Raw genomic sequence first — 16,294 nt, 5'->3', positions numbered from 1 at the left:
CCCCCCCCCCCCCCCCCCCCCCCCGATTGGATACAATCCTATGTCAGGATCCATGGTTTAGAGATTACAGTGTAGGCCGGATTTCAGCTCTGGTTTGTCTCTTCAGCTGCACAACTGTATGTGTTAGCCCTATAATGAATTAACTTGAAGCTGTTATATTTGTACTGTGTGCCACAGTTTGTACCCATAACACTGCCAAATCAGTAGCTTAATTTTGCTGTTGGTCCATAAGTGAGCTAAACTAGATGAGAAACTTATTTTTCACCACCTGTCTTTATTACCACTTAGTGGAAAACAACTCAAAAACCTGTATGTAAGGGGCGCCTGGGTGGCTCCGTCGTTAATTGTCTGCCTTCGGCTCAGGTCATGATCCCAGGGTCCTGGGATCGAGCCCCACATTGGGCTCTCTGCTTGGTGGGAAGCCTGCTTCTCCCTCTCCCACTCCCCCTGCTTGTGTTCCCTCTCTCACTGTGTCTCTCTCTGTCAAATAAGTAAATAAATCTTAAAACAAAACAAAACAAAAAAACCTATATGTAACATGCAGGCTACAGATAATGGGGCAATAGAGGGTGATGTGATGATTCAGAAATAGTGTTATTTTTGTGATCTAAGAACAGCATTATTGTTAGGGATCTGAAAGGAAATACATTCACAGACAAGTGCAAATTTGACTCCTTATTTGCTTTCTTCTGTTATCATATATTTTAAATAAGTAGTTTTTCTTTCATATGTGGGCAGGGTTTTTGTTTTGTTTTTGCCCTTTGGGACTCTCTTTTATCTTCTACCTTTGTAGGTTTTCGCTTTGCATTTTTAGGGAATCAGATTGTTCTCATTTGTTGGGGAAACATAATAGTGATTAATTTGGTAAGATTTTTAGAGGGAATGCGTTCGGTATTTTGACAGCAATAGAATAAGTTAGCTTTATGACATAGACGATTAATTGTCTTTTCATATAAAATAACAAGTTTGTTTAAAAATGATGATGTTATGAAATTTCCTTCATTCTTCATTTATTCAAAAATGTTTTTTGAACACTTACTATGTTCCAAGCATTGTTCTAGGCTTTATAATACTCAGTTTGGCAGTTGTAGAAGAAAAGTATATCATGAAAAAAATGCTTACAATCTACTAAGTGACCAAAAAACAAGTTACAAAATTGTGTATGATATGATCCCAGTATATTTTAATCTTTGCATAGAAAATCAAATTTACTTATAAATAATAACTTTTGGAAAGGGGTGGTAGAATTATGGAGGATTTTCTTATTGTACATTATATATTCATGTTTGACTTTTTATAAGGAGCATGGTGTTTGTAATCGGAACAAAACTTGTAAAATATATAGGATTATAAACGTCTAGTCTTTTTTTTTTTTTTTTTTAAGATTTTATTTGAGAGAGAGCGAGCACAAGCAGGGGGGAGGGGCAGAGGGAGAGGAAGCAGGCTCTCTGCTGAGCAGGGAGCCTGACGTGGGACACATCCCAGGACCCCGGGATCATGACCTGAGCGAAGGCAGACCCTTAACCAACTGAGCCACCCAGGCGCCTCTAGTCCTTTTTCTATATATGTTTGTATATAGATATATACACATAATTTTTTACATAACTGGAATCTTATTGTGAATATAGACATAACCTTTGTTTATGTACATACCAACAATTTACGACTCTGCAATTGCTGATTTTCAAAAAAAATGTTATGTATATTCTCTGTGAACATCTTTGTACATATATCTGCATGGAATTTTGATTATTTTATTAGAATAAATTCTTAGAATGACTTAGAAAAAAATATACACTTCCTAAGAGTCTTAGTATATATTTCCAAATTACTTCTCAGAAAAATTGTATGAATTTCCAGTGTATAAGTCTGATCAACTCAGTGTACTCTGATATTGAACATTATTAGGGTTGTTAGTTTTGGGTTTTACTTACTAATCTGTATGTCTTTTTAAGAAATGTGCCATGTAAATTCAGATGGTGTTGATAATGGTGATGAGAGAGGAAGGATGGTACTAATGGCAATTAGTATTCTAAAAATAATGTGGAGAATGGATAAGACTTTTCATTTATGTATTTGCATTTTTAGGCAATTCTGTCTTGAACTAAATGGACTTGCTGTCAAACTTCAGGTAATATTTTCTTTAAGTTAAAGCTATATTTGGAAGTTCTGATTTTTTTCTGTTTTTGTAACTTAAGGTGTTTACAAAGACTTACCCAACATTTCTAATTATTCTAGAATTTTACATGGAAATGTAGTAACCCAAATGATAAACTTTTTTTTATTGTTTTATGTATTAAGAAATGTAACTCTTTTGTAACAGAGTGAATGCCATCCAGATACATGTACTCAGATGACAGCAACTGAGCAATGGATTTTTCTTTGTGCAGCTCATAAAACTCCAAAAGAGGTGAGAAATTATGAAATAGAATGACTAATAAAATCATCATAACCTAAATCTCTCCAAGAGAGTGGTAGATAAATTTTTAGTGTTCACTGTTTATTTTGCCATTTGGTTTAGAGTTCTTATTGCAAATTTATTGCCACAGTGCTATTTTAGGATTTCTTATGATTAGTATCATTTTTGTAACTGGGCAATATCATGGGTTAGAACTCACTTTATGATTCGCTGGCTATCACAGAATAACATTATCTGTCATATCATGCTGATATCTAATGTATAATGGATGACATATACTTGTTTAATTTTTTGGTTCAGTCATAATTTCTTTTAGTCATAATTTCTTTTGATAGGAGTAACTTGGTGATTACTAGTTGATGCTTAATCTGTTAATGAAATGTTGCTTTGGGGCTTTTTAACTTTACAGGTCAATATTTTTTACTCTACATTTTATTAATATTTCCTACTATTTATTTGAAACCCACCATAATGATTTTCTTCTCCATCATTGGTCCTACATTGAAAAAGTTATTCATGTTTTCTCCTCATTTAGTTTTTGTCAAGGTGAGGGTATAGGAAGTAGCAGTTGTTTATAGAACATTTTTAGTTAAAAATAATTCCTTCATATTATCTAATAGCCAGTACATAATTCAGTTTTCCTTAGTTATCTCAAAAATTACAGCTGGTTGTTTATGCATTGCATTTCCCTTGATCTGCATTCCCTTTTAATCTGTAGTACTTTTTACTTGAAACTTAAATTTACTGAAAATATTTGGGTTAGGCCAGTTCTATAGAATTATAAACCATCAGATGATCATTTTATTGTTAGACTTCTGTGGCTTGACAACAGGTGACTTTCTAGTTGCAAAATGAATATCTGGTGTTCTTTTATTTGAGAATGTAAATTCTCCAAAATAAGGAGTATCTGGTACCTGTCTAAGCAGATAGTACTTATTTGGTTGACTGTCTAAGCAGATAGTACTTATTTGGTTGACTGATTTCATTCAGGGTGTTACTTATTTTGTGTTAGTTAATTGAAGCAATATTAAGATTTGTGTATCATTTTATATCTGGGAAAACCCACATAGCAGTTTATTGATAATTTACTGAAATTGGCTATTTAGTTGCAATTAGGAAATTGAATCAAGAAGGCTAGTTTGATTTTGGCAAATAATGAAGATGCATTATTCTCACTTTAGAGTGGAAAAGATACCCAGTTTGTGATGTATTGTGAGATTTATGTGTACTCTCCTTGTCACATCTACTTTTTTCTTGATTAATATTAAATGTAAGATAGCATTAGGTCATGTGAATGAGTCTTAAAAGTGCAACATTTCTTGCTGAAGACAAGCTCCGTTTGAATTGTCCATGTGTCAAGGGAGGATAATGGTAGAATTTTCAAGTGGTAGTTGTATGGAGAGGGATTTTTGGAAAAATACAAACAAAAGAAAATCTTGAAAGGATACTTTCTGAACTCTTGGAATAATTTTGCAGGCAGGAAATAATAGCAACTAACAGATGAGTAGCTAAGAAAGTTGCTCTTCTGGTTTAAAAGAATGGGGAGGATTCTGAAGTGGAAGAGGCAGGATACTCCCCACCAGTGATGATTTACTGAATGTCCTTGAGAATTAAAGAGACTCATTGCAGCAAATTGAGTTAATTGTACACAGTGATAAGTGACAAAGGTTATAACGTGTTATTATCTGCTCATCTTTTGTCACATTCAGACTGCAGTAGCATTATACATAGATACTTGGCAAAATAGAATTTATAAAAGCTTGTTAGTATTTGGTAACGAGTATTTTGCCAACTTTTTGCTGTTAAAAATGATACAAAGTAGGATGAGTTAACTGAGAATTAATGGGGGGGTGAGAAAAGGAAGGAAGCAGCTAAAACAAGGTAAAACCTTTCCCCCCACTCCAAAAAAAAATTTTTTTTTAAACCAGTTAAAGATCTAAAGTTATGCTGATACAACAATAGCTATGAACCACAGGTGGCTACGGAGCATTTAATGTTGATAGTCCAGTCTGAGATGTGCTCTAAGTGTGAAGTAAAATACTGATTTCAAAGAGTACTAAAAGACAATGTCAAATAGCTCATTAAGAGATAACTGGATATCTGCATACAAAAGAATGAAGTTAGACCCCTACCTCACACCTTATATAAAATTTAACTCAAAATGGATCAAAACCCCAAATATAATAACTAGAATTATAAAACTCTTAGAAAAAACATGTGTAACTCTTCATGACCTTGGACTAGGCACTGATTTCTTAGATATGAGACCAAAAGCACAAATAAAAGAAGAAAATATAGATCAGATTTTATCAAAATTAAGAATTTTTGCCTCAAAGGACACTGTCAAGAAATGAAAAGACAGTCTACAGAATGGGAAGAATATTTTTTTATAAATCATGTCTCTGATAATGGTCTGGTATTCAGATACATAAAGAACTGTTGCAATTAAACAGTTAAAAGAGTACCCAATTAAAAAATGAGCAAAAGATTTGAATAGACATTTCTCTAAAGAAGAAAAACAAATGGCCAGTAAACATTATAAAAAAGATGCTCAACATGATTAATCATCAAAACCACAATGAGAATGGATAAACAGAATGTATAGAATGGAATATTATTCAGCCAAAAAAGAGAGTGAAGTTCTGATCTATGCTACAATGTTGATGAACCTTGAGGACATTATGCTGAGTGAAATAAGCCAGACACAAAATGAGCCAACACATCTAGAAATGATGGTGGGCATGGGATGTTGTTGCTTAATGGTTTATAGAGTTTCTGTTTGGGATGATGAAAAACCTTTGGTTGGGGTGCCTGGGTGGCTCAGTCATTAAGTGTCTGCCTTCAGCTCAGGTCATGATCCCAGAGTCCTGGGATCAAGCCGGGCATTGGGCTCCCTGCTCAGCGGGAAGCCTGCCTATCCCTCTCACACTCACCCTGCTTGTGTTCCCTCTCTCACTGTCTCTCTCTCTCTGTCAAATAAATAAATAAAATCTTTAAAAAAACAAAAACCTTTGGTTGGAAACACATAGTAGTGATGGTTGCACAATAGTGAATGTAATTGTCACTGGGTTGTACATTTAAAAAAGGTTGAAATGGCAGAATTAATCTGAAACATATTTTATTTTTTTAAAAGATTATTTGAGAGAGAGAGAGAGAACGCGCGAGATGGGGGAGGGTCAGAGGGAGAAGCAGACTCCCTGCTGAGCAGGGAGCCTGAATCATGACCTAAGCTGAATCATGACCTAAGCCGAAGGTAGTTGCTCAACCAACTGAGCCACCTAGGCTCCCTCATCTGAAATATATTTTACCATATTTTTTTTAATGGAAAAAGAAAAGATACACTCCACAATGGCATACACTTCATCCACTAGAATGATTAAAATATAAAAGATAACCAGTGTTGGCCAGGATGTTGAGATAGTAGAATCCTCATACACTGCTATGATAGGACTGTAAAATACTGTAGTAGCCACTTTGGAAAACAGTTTGGAAGTTCCTTAAAAAGATAAGCATAGTTATGACTTAGCAATTCCACTCTTAGGTATATACCCAAAAGAAATGAGAACATATGTCTATACAAAACTTGTACACTAATACAGTCACACTGTTCACGATAGCCAAACACGTTTCAACCAAATTTTCAATAACTAATGATGAGTAAACAAACAAAATGTGGTATATGCACACAGTGGAATATTATTCAGCCATAAAAAGGAATGACGTCTATAACGGATTACAGCATTTTTTATATATTAGAAACATTAAAGTGTAAAAAGATTTTGAATAAAAGAAAAATAAAATACTTACGCTGCACTGTGGATGAGCCTTGAAAACATGCTAAGTGACACAAAAGGCCACATATTACTCCTTTTTTGTTTTTGTTTTTTGAGAGAGAGCCCATGTGGGTGGGGGGAGGGGGAGGAGCAGAGGGAGAGGGAGAATCTTTTTTTTTTTTTTTAAGATTTTATTTTATTTATTTGACAGAGAGAGACACAGCAAGAGAGGGAACACAAGCAGGGGGAGTGTGAGAGGGAGAAGCAGGCTTCCTGCTGAGCCAGGGGCCCGATGCGGGACTCAGTCCTAGGACCCTGGGATCATGACCTGAGCCAAAGGCAGACGGTTGACGACTTAGCACCCAGGCGCCCCAGAGAGGGAGAATCTTAAGCAGGCTCCATGCCCAGCTCCAAGCCCACCGTGGGGCTCTATCTCATGACTGAGATTGTGACCTGTGCCGAAATCAGAGGAGTCCGAGGCTTAACTGACTGAGCCACCCAGGCATCCCCGTATTACTCTATTTTTAGGAAATACCCAGGCAAATCCATGGAAGACAGAAAGTAGATTAATTGTTGCTTCAAGTTAGGGGGAGGAGAGAATGAGAAGTGACTGCTAATTGATACTGGGTTTCTTTTTGGGGTGATGAAAATGTTCAGGAATGTAGTTGGTGATGGTTACATAAATTTGTAAATATACTGAAAACTTGAGAGTTGTATATTTTAAAAGAAATTTTATGGTTTGTGAATTACATCTTAATTTTTAAATACCCCAAAGAAGCTCATTAATAATTTTTATATCAATTATATGTTGACATAATTTTGGCTATATAGAGTTAAATATATCATTAAAATTAATTTCAACCGTTTTTTACTTCTTTAATGTAACTTTATTTGTTGTAACATTGAATTTTACAGTCATTCTGATATCATAAGAGACTTTTTTCTTCAAAAATGCTCAGGTTTTTGGAATAAGACAAGTATATAATAAACAGACCTCATGTAAGAGGTATGATGCATTTTTTATATCCTTTCTTTTATAGTGTCCTGCAATAGACTATACTAGACATACACTTGATGGTGCTGCATGTCTTCTGAATAGCAATAAATATTTTCCTAGCAGGTAAGTAAAATTTTTAAACATGGTGTTAAACTTTTTGGATTTAATTTAAAAGATTGGTATTTTTATTAAAACACACTAGGTTGCTGTTAATGCATTGTATTCTTTAAACCTTTTTTTTTTTTTTTTTAGGCTGTTGTATATTTAGCTAGTTCAAAATTACTCAGATTTTGAAATTAAGGTTGTGGTTAAACTAAAAGCAGCAGGACTTGGCTCCCAAAGCTCACAGGTCAGTTTAGTCAAGGGTGTAGTCCCTGCTGCTGTGTGTCATTCTCCAGGGCTCTCCCTCTCATGTTTTAGAGTTGGAATATTTACACACTTATTTACTTGAATCTCTGTGATAGAGCTAGCGTCGTCTTACACAGCATGCCTAAAAAGCAGAATTTCCTAAGTTGGACTGCTTGTTTTTGAAGGATTCCTTATCCTTGCCTACAGGTTTTTAAGATCTGGAAAGAAGCTTCTCTATATTGTGATATATTACTGGAGAGGTTTGTTGACTGGCCTTTTATTCTATTAAGATATCTGTTACCAGGTGGATAGATTTGGAGATTCTTTCCCCCAAATATAGAACTCATATAAAATATGTTAAAAAAAATACTGTTTTTTGCTTCAGTATCCTATGTACATTTTTTAAAATTTTTTATTTTTTAAGTAATCTCTACACCTGACATGGGGCTTGAACTCACAACCCCGAGATCGAGTCGCCCGCTCCACTGACTGAGCCAGGCGCCCTTACATTTTTTTTTTTTACATTTTTTTTAATACCAAAATTTGTAGGCATTTTTTATTTAAAAAAAAAAAAATGAAGTTGTATAGAATAAAAAACTCCTTTTAGTGGTTTTAATCATCTGTAGTGGACAAAGTGTTAATGTTGTCAGTGCTATGTTTTAGTAAATTTTGATTTGTCAGGGATTTAATTGCATTGAACTTTTACAACGTTTCAAAACTTGTAATACTGAATTTCTTAGGCACTGTGGTTAGGTAGAAAGAGCACTGGCCCAGGAGTAAAGAACAGGGGTCCTAGCCCTACTCTTGCCACCTCCTAGCACTGTGACCTTGCACTGGTCACTTTTTTCCCCTAGGTGTAAGTTTCCACGCTTGTGAATTGAGAAGATTAGACTATATTGTTTGTAAGATCTGCCCAGCTCTATGAATCTGATTTCTTTCCTATTTCTAGGGTTAGCATAAAGGAATCATCTGTAGCAAAACTAGGATCAGTATGCCGTAGGATTTACAGAATATTTTCACATGCTTATTTTCATCATCGGCAGATATTTGATGAATATGAAGTAAGTATATTTCACTAATTCTCCTGATGCATTCTTATCAGAATGACAATAATATATGTTGATGTTATGTCTAGTTTTTTGGTTTTGAATAGTAAGTTAAAATAACTTTTTTTCTTTCTCTCTACAGAACGAAACATTTTTGTGTCACCGGTTTACCAAATTTGTGATGAAATATAATTTGATGTCCAAGGATAACCTGATTGTACCAATTTTAGAAGAGGAAGTTCAGAATTCAGTTTCTGGGGAAAGTGAAGCATGAAGGGAATCATATAGAAAAAAATGTACTGATCACATAATTAACAATAATTATGTACTGTATATATATCATTTTAGACACATCAATCATGTATCCATATTATAGCTTCTTTGTTTAGTATAGGTTTTTGTATGCTGAGTGTTGCCTTTTAAAATGGGAAATACATTTTAAGTTATTCATGAGCTGTATATTCACCAGTGTGGCACTCATGGTTTTTAAATAAGATTAGTATTATCTGTTTATAATGCCTGTTAATAAAAGAATTTACAGTTTGGTAAAATTGCTGCTAAACAATCATTGGATCACAATCCTCATCAAATAAACCCATCTATAAAAAGATGAGTGAGCTTGAGGTTTCGCACAAGCTGTTTACTAAAGAAATAGTAATATTTTCCTTTGGTTTTACCCCTAGGTTAGATATTCTAGAAAATTCTGTAGTACACAGTTCAGTCTTAACTGTTAACTTTTCAAAAATGAGATGAAAATGTTTTAAAATTCTGTTTATAGTTTTTGATACACATGTGATTATGTGTATAATCCAAATATAAATTCAAATGAAGTATTAGTAATACTTATATAATCTTACTGTGCTACATAAAGTATATTCTAGACCAGCATACTTGGAAAGGATTTACCTTTCAGCAACAGTGGACTGTTAAATACAAGATGATGATAGTGATAAGGCATGGAAATGACATTCCCACTGGAAACCTGCCCTGTCCTTCCATTCTCATATCCCTTAATTCCCTATCCGTACTACATTAGCTGAGAAGCTTTTCACTAGACTTGAGTTAGTGTGGCTTATACCTATTTATATTTGTATTAATTGCTTACAGATTATACCTCATATTAGCAATTACATTACACTACAGGAAAAATGTATTAGCATAGGCTCTTGCTTATCTTTGTTTTGCAAAATTGTTCTAATTACTTGGAGAGCAGTCTTTAAAATAGTTTGGTTCTTCTTGTTAGTAGTATTAATCCTTTCATCTAAGCATCTAAATAACATTTAAATAGAGTTGAAAAATATTGTAGTATTTATTTTACATCCCTTCCCCACAAAGTTTATGTTTGAATTATATGCACTTGTGTGTGTGTTTTTTGTTTTTTGGGTTTTTTTTTGCAATAATTCACAGCTTCCAAGGGTGTTAATGGTCATACATTTTTTGGACTTTGTTATGATTCAGTGTCTTAAAGATTCAACTGCAGATTTTACAGCCTTTTAATCTACTGAATGCAATTTTCAACAAAGCACTGGAGGTCTTATTGCTAAACTGGTTGTAATGAGGCACTAAGGGTAAAAAAAATTATACATGTAGTGAAGAAAATATTTAAATCCATCTCTTGAACAGACTTAACAAATGGGAACTTTTTTTCATTTAAAAGGGTTATTTTGAAATGAAGATGAAAACATATTCATCTTGATTTTTTTTCAAATTTGAGGAAATAATTTATACCATATTATACAACAAGGATGTATAGCAGAAATGTGGGAAATAGTAGCAAATTGAGGTGTGTGTGTATATATATTTATGCCTTTCCAAGCCTGCCAGTGTATTTGGCCTTGAACAGTGCTATCCCAGCAGCCAGTCATTACTTTACTGTAACCCACAACTATCTTTTTAAGTTTTATGTTCATAGTGAAAGGAATGTTGACTTTGAAATTATGCATTTATATTAATGTCACTATAAACCAATGGGAATAGTAATTTTTGCACAAACTTGCTAAATATTGGGAGACTAAATTACTAAGTTAATAAATGATATATAGCAATGTAGCTCATCTCTATAGATGGTGTCTCACAATGGATTTCTGTTGCTTATTTTCTTAGTGAACTAAGGCAGTGGCTGGGATTGGTGATCTGGCTAAGTATTTTGAAACACATTCTGAATAATATGACTTGGTGTTAACGGGGAAATAAAATACGTTTTTTCTTACTCATTCCATTTTCCCTGTACTGTGTTTGGAACTGATCATAAAACAACCAACCAACCAAAAACAAACCCAAAAAGAAAACATCAGTTTGTAGGCTTGCTTTTGTATTCATACTGACATCTCATTCATACTCATTGTACTATGAAATTGACTCACTGTACTAGGTAAGACCTAAATGAAAGTTACTGTTCTTAATATTGTGTACAGAATTTTGAAAATACGCATGTATGTATCTAAGTGATATTTTAAAAAATTAGCCTAGCGAAGAATTTATACAATAAATCTTCTAAGAAGAGAGGTATAGAAAACTCAGTTTTGTGCAGTAAGGAAGTTAGGCTGCACTTTCGATTATCCAACATAGATCCAAAAGTTAAAACTTTCTTTCCATAAATTATTATTATTTTTTAAAGATTTTATTTATTTTTGACAGAGTGTACAAGCAGGGGAAGTAGCAGGGAGAGGGAAAAGCAGGCTCCCCGCCCAGCAAGGAGCCCAGTGTGGGACTCTATCCCAGGACCCTGGGATCATGACCTGAGCGGAAGGCAGACGCTTAACTGACTGAACCACCCAGGCGCCGCTTTGTATACCTTTTTGAATACTTGTTGAATGTGGTTAAAAGGTTTCTTGGTGTTTTTCCATGCTATGCAAATGTTTTAGTAAAAGGTGATTTTCATTTCTTGAATGCAGCTAATTGTTAACTAAGCAGCCACTACAGATGTTTTGTACAACAAAACAGCGTATATGAGATGGTCTAAAGATCCAAATGTGGTTTCTGAAAAACGCATTATTAGTGTAGTGTACACAATCAAATCAGATAACTACCAAGTGAATCCACTAGAGGGTTAGATTACTCATCCAAAAAATTTAACTAGGAGTTTCACGCTTAACATTTGGGGAATACCTGGATATTTTATGTGGGCTGGGAATCTAATTACATTTCTTCATTTGTTTGATTTTTCTGCTACTTACATTTTATAGTACTCAAAACTGTATCAAATGTGAGAACCTAATGTAATTTAGCAGAGAATACTAAATTTTGATAATAAATTTCCAAAAGATAAATGCAGTTGATATTCTGAACTTAACATCCATGAAGGTAGTATTTCAAGTGTCTCATACTGATCCTAGGATTAATTACAGCATCAACATTCAAAATTAGTAAGCTATTCATTTATTAAAATGAAGTTAGCATTTTATCCTGTTCTGTATTTCTTCTATAAACCTTGGTAAAAGCAATTTATCATTCTGTAAACAGTGGGGGTGCCTGGGCTGGCTCAGTCGGTAGAGCACGCAACTCTTGATCTTGGGGTTGTAAGTTCCAGCCCCACTGGGTGTAGAGACTACTTAAAATCTTTAAAAAAAAAAAATTCCATTAATAGTGTATTTACCACTCTATTTTGGGTGGATCTCATGAGGGCCATCTATATCTTGTATGACAACTAGAAATTCACTTAAAAATGAGTTTGTTACGGATTTGTAGGATTTTCACTGCCTTTTGTGACACTGTCAAAGGAATTTTTTTTTTTTTTTTAAGATATTTATTTGACAGAGACACAGCGAGAGAGGGAACACAAGCAGGGGGAGTGGGAGAGGGAGAAGCAGGCTTCCTTCCGAGCAGGGAGCCCGATGCAGCGCCCAGTCCCAGGACCCTGGGATCACGACCCAAGCCACAGGCAGACGCCCAACGACTGATTCACCCAGGCGCCCCAAAGGAATATTCTTATACAGTATGCTTTATGTGAAAATTTTCTACATGTCTGTATTTGCTGATTTTAATATTTTGGATTTTCCTTAGTGCGTAGAAGGAAATGTTATTTTTTAAAAATGCTTTATACGTTGTTTTTAAAGTAAGAGGTTAAATCAAGTAGGAACAATAGGATTGTGTCCTCATATTTTTCCTCTTTCTCCCTCAGATAAGACTGAGGGGAGTCAAAGGAACAACAAAACTCCTGAGATGAGGAAATGGTGGGTATGGTCACTATCACAAATGATACACCCATTTCATCCAATTTGGGTAATTCAATAGAATCCTTTTGATTTTTGTGGGACATCCCTACTTAACTGCTCCCAAAAATGTCATCATGTTGTGTTTTTTTTTTTTTAAGATTTATTTATTAGAGAGTGTGTATGTACATGCAAAGGGGGGAGGGAGGAAGCTGAGGGGGAAGGAGAGGGAGGGGGAAAGAATCCCAAGCCTCTTCCCTAAGCCCAGCCTGGGGCTCAATCTCTCCAGCCTGAACCAAAACCAAGAGTCAGATGCTTAGCCAACTGAGCCACCCAGGCGCTCCTGTCATTGTGTTTTTAAAATCAGGTGTGTATTTTAAGAGAAATAAGAGAAAAATTATGCTTTTCTTGATTTTGGTAATATTTAAACCACTTTAAAAATATTTGGTGTTTCTGGGTTTTTAAATGGATTTTAAAGAAATTTTATTAGAGAACGAGCAGGGGTGAGGGGCAGAGGGAGAGGGACAAGCAGACTCTCTCCACTGAGCAGGGGAGGACTCGATCCCAGGACCCTGCCGAAGGCAGACGGTTAACTGACTGAGCCACCCAGGTGCCCTAAATATTTGGTGCTTCTGGGTTCTTAAACGTCATTTTATAAACAAATGCAGATCTTGGATTCTAATTCTTGAGATAACCCTTAGGATTGTATTAATTTTTGAAGTCTGCTGTAGTATATTTAGTGACTTAATATAAATTTCTTAATAGTTCTTGAGGTCTAAAGCTTGAAATCAGTTTTACTAGGCTAAAATTAGTTTCCTGGTTCTTTTTAGAAGCCCGGGGAAAATCCATTCCTTCCCTCTTTTAGCTGCTGGGAGTTGCCGGCAAGCATTCTTTGCCTTGTGGCCACATCGTTCTCGTCTCTCCCTCCATCATCACATTGCCTGATCTTGCGTAGTGATCTCTGCTTCCTTCTCAGGGGATTTGTGATTACGTCACTGGGCCAACCTGGATAATCCAGGATAATGTCCCCATCTCAAGATCCTTAATCATGTCTGCAAAATCACTTTTGTATATAAAGTAATAGTCACAGGTTCTGGGATTATGAAGTGGACGTTTTAGGGGGCTTTTATTCAGCCTACCACAGCAATCCTCTCAAATTCATTGTTAATTTCAATTCTCCATGCTACACACTTAATTTTTAATCTGATAGTGGTACTTTTTGTTTCTTGTATGTTACCTACTTCTTTATGCCTTCCAATCACATGCTTCATTTAAGTGTCTGATTGACAAAGCTGAACTTGAGATCATTTCCTCCAGGTTACCATTTACTACAACTTCTTTGTACTGATGCGTAAGTAGCTAAGTTTTTGATACATAAAACATAATTCTGTGATTCAAAGACCTTGCTTACCAGTTTGTGAAAGAGTAGGAGAGTTGCAAGACAGTGGGGTGGAAGAATATTTCAAAAACCTCTTTGTACATAACAAAAACAAAGGAAGAGTTTAAAACTATAGCTTGCTGGGTTCTGCCTTTGGAAACTGATTTGATTGAGAATGGGAGGCTCAGAATGTCAGTTTTATTTTTTTTTTATTTTTTATTTTTTTAAAGATTTTATTTATTTATTTGAGACAGAGAGAATGAGAGCACATGAGAGGGGTGAGGGTCATAGGGAGAAGCAGGCTCCCTGCCGAGCAGGGAGCCCGATGCGGGACTCGATCCAGGGACTCCAGGATCATGACCTGAGCCGAAGGCAGTCGCTTAACCAACTGAGCCACCCAGGCGCCCTCAGAATGTCAGTTTTAAAAGCTTCCCGAGGGGCGCCTGGGTGGCTCAGTTGGTTAAGTGTCTGTCTTCAGCTCAGGTCATGATCCCAGGGTCCTGGAATCGAGCTCCACATCAGGCTCCCTGCTCTGCAGGGAGCCTGGTTCTCCCCCTGCCCCCCCCCCCCCCCCCGCTTGTGCTCTCTTTCTCTGACAAATAAAATCTTTAAATAAATAAAAGCTTCACAAGTCCCTCTGCTGTGCTATCAGTTTGGAAAACCACTGGGAAATTTAGGAGATGAGGTAAAAGGTACACCTATTTCAAAACAATGAGTAGTAATTGTAGCTATTGTTTCTTTAAGGAGAGATAAATCTGATGATAGCAAAAACATTCACTTCTAGGGTATGTTCCTAGGGGAAGGAGTGAGCTTGGGGCATAACCATCTGCTTTTCCCAGGGTTGCAGACGGTGATGAAAGCTACATAGAGCAAAAAGGAGGGAGAGGGTAGCCCCTCAGCTGACCTTCTGCCTCTTACCAGATTGTTGTCAGAGTCAGTAGTTACCTTGTTTTGTTTTTTAAATGTGACAGACTATTTCAGACATGTTGAATCTTAATAGTTTGGTGGATTTCAAAAGTCTTTTTTTTTTTTTTTTTTTTTAAGATTTTATCTATTTATTTGACAGAGAGAGCACAAGCAGGCAGAGCGGCAGGCAGAGGGAGAAGCAGGCTTCCCGCTGAGCAGGGAACCCAATGCAGGACTCGATCCCAGGACCCTCGGATCATGACCTGAGTCAAAGGCAGATGCTTAACTGACTGAGCCACCCAGGCACCTCTAACAGCCTTGTTTTATGAGATTAATACTATATGAGAATCTTTAACCATGGCTTTGGGGAAAATAACCCTCTTGTATTTTAGGTTGATTTGATTGAGGGAAATCAGGTAAAATTTCTCTCTATTTATTTATTTATTTGACAGAACACAAGCAGGGGGAGTGGGAGAGGGAGAAGCAGGCTCCCCACCGAGCAGGGAGCCTGATGTGGGGCTTGATCCCAGGACCCAGAATCATGACCCAAGCTGAAGGCAGATGCTTAACTGACCGAGCCAACTAGGCGCCCCTAAAAAAATTTTTTTTTAAAGATTTTATCCATTTATTTTAGAAAGAGAGCAGGGGGGAGGGGTAGAGTGAGAGGGAGAAAGAGTCCCAAGCAGACTCCGTGCTGACTGTGGAGCCTGACCGGGGGCTCAGTCCCATGACCCCAGGATCACAACCTGAGCCAAAACCAAGAGTTGGCCACTTAACTGACTGCACTACAAAGGCACCCCGGAAATCAAGTAAATTTTAACGGGTCTGTAATGTTTTGGTTGCTTACAAAGATTGCTGCCATTGCAGAATTTCCAGGTGCATCTCAGATAGATACGGGGTGGGGATAGAGGAAATTGCTATTTAGTTTTTCTTCTTGAAAGACTTGAGTATGCCCCATACCAGCTGGTCTGGAATCTTTAGGACACTTAGGGCCATCAGGCTTGTGCAGTCTTGTTTAGCACATTCTAGACCTAGGAACATATTTTTCTGCTTGGGAGCAGCATGGATGTTGAATCCATATCATCACTCTTGAATCGCTTGGGTTTGCTTAATTTGGGGACCTGAATCTAAAGTAAGAGCTCTTCTTAGCACAACTGAAAGGGCTCTGTTATGCTGGTATTAGCAAATCCCAAGGAGAAAGATAAGAAAATATATTTAGACCCAGAAAAGAACCTTAGGAATTGGTGAGTTGAGGCTCCCTTGTCCTCATTTTACA

At 36.3% G+C, this 16,294-nt stretch overlaps 1 protein-coding gene across 2 annotated transcripts in view; it reads left to right on the top strand.

Annotated features, from left to right (window-relative positions):
* The window catches only part of LOC116633125 (10 kDa heat shock protein, mitochondrial), a 39,903-nt gene extending 29,107 nt beyond the window's left edge, over positions 1 to 10,796 (top strand). For both annotated transcript variants that reach the window (XM_032405518.1, XM_032405503.1), the window contains 5 exons: positions 2,089 to 2,131; positions 2,324 to 2,410; positions 7,233 to 7,312; positions 8,487 to 8,598; positions 8,726 to 10,796. In XM_032405518.1, coding sequence (XP_032261409.1) covers positions 2,089 to 2,131; positions 2,324 to 2,410; positions 7,233 to 7,312; positions 8,487 to 8,598; positions 8,726 to 8,857 — 454 coding nt within the window. In that variant the 3' untranslated portion in view covers positions 8,858 to 10,796. The remainder of the gene's footprint in view (positions 1 to 2,088; positions 2,132 to 2,323; positions 2,411 to 7,232; positions 7,313 to 8,486; positions 8,599 to 8,725) is intronic.
* The last annotated feature ends 5,498 nt before the right edge of the window (positions 10,797 to 16,294 follow it).

The sequence above is a fragment of the Phoca vitulina genome, unplaced genomic scaffold, assembly GCF_004348235.1.
Source record: "Phoca vitulina isolate PV1807 unplaced genomic scaffold, GSC_HSeal_1.0 scaffold1, whole genome shotgun sequence".
Classification (NCBI taxonomy): Eukaryota; Metazoa; Chordata; class Mammalia; order Carnivora; family Phocidae; genus Phoca; species Phoca vitulina.
This window is presented reverse-complemented; position numbering and strand designations above follow the sequence as displayed.